This window comes from Cucurbita moschata, unplaced genomic scaffold (assembly GCF_002738365.1).
Source record: "Cucurbita moschata cultivar Rifu unplaced genomic scaffold, Cmos_1.0 Cmo_Scf00021, whole genome shotgun sequence".
Taxonomy (NCBI): Eukaryota; Viridiplantae; Streptophyta; class Magnoliopsida; order Cucurbitales; family Cucurbitaceae; genus Cucurbita; species Cucurbita moschata.
In genome coordinates this window covers 3,781,473-3,785,681 of record NW_019268537.1, presented here as the reverse complement: position 1 = coordinate 3,785,681, position 4,209 = coordinate 3,781,473, and the positions used below count along the sequence as shown (strand labels likewise).

At 44.4% G+C, this 4,209-nt stretch overlaps 1 protein-coding gene across 1 annotated transcript; it reads left to right on the top strand.

Annotated features, from left to right (window-relative positions):
• Positions 1-591: 591 nt before the first annotated feature.
• On the top strand, positions 592-3,597 carry LOC111458239 (protein terminal ear1-like). The gene is made up of 5 exons (XM_023100753.1): positions 592-1,636; positions 1,941-2,661; positions 2,798-2,917; positions 2,993-3,134; positions 3,213-3,597. The coding sequence occupies exons 1-5, from the start codon at positions 901-903 to the stop codon at positions 3,576-3,578; spliced, it is 2,085 nt and encodes a 694-aa protein (XP_022956521.1). The 5' UTR covers positions 592-900; the 3' UTR covers positions 3,579-3,597.
• Positions 3,598-4,209: the final 612 nt, after the last annotated feature.

Below are 4,209 nucleotides of genomic sequence, written 5' to 3'. Positions count from 1 at the left end.
AGTCTAACTAATCCAAAATTTTGAACTAGCCCAAAATATTTTCTTAATTCCATCACAATCGGACCCGTGTCGAGCCGGAAGGGAATTGGTGCATGGGTGTATTTGCATGGAACCTATATTAATTTCAGAAGCATGCAAATATATATATATATATATATATATATATTAAAAAGAAAAATACAAAGGAACTGGTAAAAGAAAATCTCAATAATTGAACCAAATAAGAAAAATTTAGATTGGGACAAGAAATAGATAAATAAATAAATAAATAAAATTTGAAAAAAGAAATAAATAAATAAATAAATAAATAAATAAATAAAAAGAAGGAAAGGGGTCAAGAAGTACGAGTAGTCAAAAACAACAACCTGAAAAAGGCACTATTGGGCACCCGACGCAATTTTAATTATTATTTGTCCTCGTGTGCAAGACTTCCCTCTTTATCCCTCATCGGATCCACGTGTACGGCTGTGGATTAATCACGAAGCATCTCGAGGGGTATTCCCGTCTTTTCGTCTTCGTCTTTCCAGAGAGCAAAGGACATTTTCATGGACCTTGGCCCCAAAAGGTGGATTATACAGAGAAAGTAAACAACCAAAACCCTTCATCTCTCTCTCTCTCTCTCTCTCTGCCTGCTTTTTTCCACTCAACTTTTTCACACTCAGATACCGTCGTAGCCTTCGGACACAAATCCACACCGTTTTTCTACCATTATTTTCAAACCCCAAGCCCCAGAGAATCGGAAACAGAGACGCCGCCGACGACGACGACACCGACGCCGACATACTCGCTAGTCCTATTCCGCCATGTCCTTAACTTGAGTAACAACCAACCACACACACAGACAACAGCCATTTTCTCCGTTTCCGTCCGACCTACTTTCTTGTTTTCTTCCCACGGCTCATGGCGGAGACTGGCGTCTATGGCCGTTTTCCGGGGAGTTTGGACCCGACAGCCCAAGAGTTTCGGCCGAGATATTCGACTACTGTGTTTATGCCGCAACCCCACCAGGTTTTCTTTCCGTACTCTTCGCCATATCCACCAATCGGCGATGTCCCTCTTCTGCCGTTCTGCGAGGGTGATGTAGGTTACGCGCCGTTTCCAACTCCGGCGCCGGGGTATATACCAGTGCGGTCGTTAGGACAGGCGGTGTCGTCGGTTGCGACTCGGTCGTTGGTGGTGAGTTTAGTTCCTTGCGATGTAAGCGAGACGATGGTGAGAAGAGAATTGGAGGTGTTTGGGGAGGTTCGAGGAGTGCAAATGGAAAGGGTTAAGGAAGGGATTGTTATCGTCCATTTCTATGACATTCGGCACGCCGAGAGGGCCTTGCGTGAGATTCGGAATCAGCACATGCACCATCAGTGTCGCCTTCGTAACTATTTTAACAACAGCAGCAGCAACAACAACAACAGCAATAACCGTTTCTTCTTTTCAAATTCCGCTCCTCAATTCCCTGATTTCCCTCTCCCTCGTCCTTCTCCAGCGCCTGGCCTCATCGCCGGCCATGCTGTTTGGGCCCAGTTCGTCGTTCCGGCCAGTAATGCTGTTCCGGCTGGGAAGAATCAGGGCACTATCGTCGTCTTCAATTTGGACTCCACTGTTTCCACTTCCTGTCTCAAAGAAATCTTCGAGACTTTTGGTATTCTATTAAACTTCTCCTTTCTGGGTTTGTTCTTTGATTTTTGTTTGTTCGTAAGGGATCTGAATACGACGTGTTTTTGGGGTTTGTTTTGCTTGTGGGTGGGTTAGATTTGTGGGGACTGGAATGTGGGGTTTATTCATTTATATTTATCTTAATCTTTGATGGGTCTCTTTTGCTTACTTTCTGTCTATTCTCTTTGTCTGACTACAACAAAATCTTTATAAACATGAAATGAACTCTTCTTACTTTTCTTATTTGAAATCTCTTCTGTTCATCGCTGGTTTTTGTGTTTAATTTGAAGGTCCTGTTAAGGAGTTAAGAGAGACGCCATTGAAGATGCAGCAAAGGTTCGTTGAGTTTTTCGACATTAGGGATGCTGGAAAGGCTCTAAAGGAGATGAACGGAAAGGAAATCAATGGGAAATCAGTAGTGATTGAGTTCAGTCGGCCGGGCGGCCATGGCAACAAGTTTTTCAATGCTAACTTGACCGCTCCGGCCATCTGCGGCTCGAATAATATATACTCTAGAAGTCTGAAATGCCCACCCTCTCAGCCTCCGCCGCCACCGCCTCCTCCCACGCCGCCGAGGAATTTCTCAGGTGGGGCAGCTTCAAATGTTCCACCGCGCTGGTATTACTCCAAACCCCATAGTTTCTCCAGGAAACTGAATCCGCGGAAGGGGAGTCGAAGCCCGAGAAACCCCAGGAAGAGCTTGGAGTCCGTCGATGTGAATGGAAAAATGGCGTCTCTCGATTTGGAAGGCGGCGGTGCGTGCAATAAAATCGACGAGAGAGAATCGTGTGAGACATTGAGAAAGAATTCAAAGATCAGCCACAGTAGTCCCGCTGTTGCTGCCGACCAACCGCCACAGCAGCTGCAGCCCAGTAGGAATAAGCTAAGGAAATGTAGACAATCCAGGAAGTTCGACTCTCGATTCCTTATAAACGACAACAACATGGTGGAATCCGATTGCAGAGATTCAAGAACCACTGTGATGATCAAGAACATCCCCAACAAGTACAGGTTCGTGAAGAAAACAACCAATTTCGCTTCAAATTTCAACTGCTACGTTTTCAAAAATTTATGGGTTGTTTTTAATTTCTGTAATTATACATGGGTATCTTTTTTTTATTGGTATAGTTGTCTGACTTGGGTGCAGTCAGAAGTTGTTGTTGAACATGTTGGACAACCACTGCATTCACTGCAACGAGCAGATGGGCGACGGGCATAGCCAGCCACTTTCCTCCTACGATTTTGTATATCTACCCATTGATTTCAAGTGAGTAATTGTGTGTATCTATTTCAAGAACTACTTCAAAATGATGCATATGAGAGTGGTCATTGTGATTTGCAGCAACAAGTGCAACGTTGGATATGGGTTTGTAAACATGACCTCGCCGGAGGCCACATGGAGGCTGTACAAGGCGTTTCATCTTCAACCTTGGGAGGTTTTCAATTCCAGGAAAATCTGTGAAGTCACCTATGCTAGAGTTCAGGTGCCTGATGATCATGGATTCTTGTTTTGTTTTGTTTTGTTTTATGGGGTTTTTTAATATTTAAGACAAAAACTGAAGGGACTGGAAGCACTAAAGGAGCACTTTAAGAACTCAAAGTTTCCATGCGAGATGGACCACTACCTGCCAGTGGTGTTTTCACCGCCTCGGGACGGGAGGGAACTGACGGAGCCACTGCCCATTGGCGGCCAGAAGCAGCAGCCTATTACCATTGGTCTCTCGACTACTCCATCTTCTGGCAATGATGAGATGGACGGCGAAGATGATGGGGCTGCTGCAACTGCGACAACAGTGGTTGACCAACAGGAGGAAGCCGTGAATGGAAGCAGCAGCAGCAGTGGTAGCAGCATTGGGGGCAGTAATAGTAGCCAAAGGTGCGGTGGCGTTGATGAAGAATACGACGGTGATCAGTATGAAGTATCCTAAAAATGGGTGCAAAATGTGGATAGAACGAAAGAAAGAAAAAGAAAGAAGGAAATGTTAGTGTGAGTGGTGGTGGTGCAGCAGCAAGCACAGCTACCACTTGGGTTGAGTGACTTGCCTGGTTGGCGCCAATGGGTTCTTCCACATAGCAGCAGGCAGCGGCAGATGCTGCAGCAGCAGCAGCAGCAGCAGCCAGGTTGGTGGAAGGAAGGTGAAGGCTTTAATTTGGGTCTTTTCCTTGTATTAATTTCCTCCTCCATGCCTTACACACACTATTTGTGGCAAAAGTCCGTCCCCAAAAGAGGCATCATCATCGCATCCCTCTTTGTTTCTTTGCTGTTTATGTCTTATGTTGTTTATGTCTTATGTTTCTGTTCATTTTGATCAACATAATATGATATTATGTTTCATTCTGTGAAATCAATGTTGTCCCCTAATATTTTACTCCCACACCAACCAGCCGATAGAGTTCCCGGAGTTGGTGATATGAGTATTCAGTAGTCACAATGCATTACTAATATCGACTATAAACGTCAAATATTTTTCATTTTCATAATATTTTTTAAAATGAGTAGCTTGAATAATAGGTGTAAGCAGAAGAAGAGGAGTGAGGGTAATTAACATTATGGTGGTG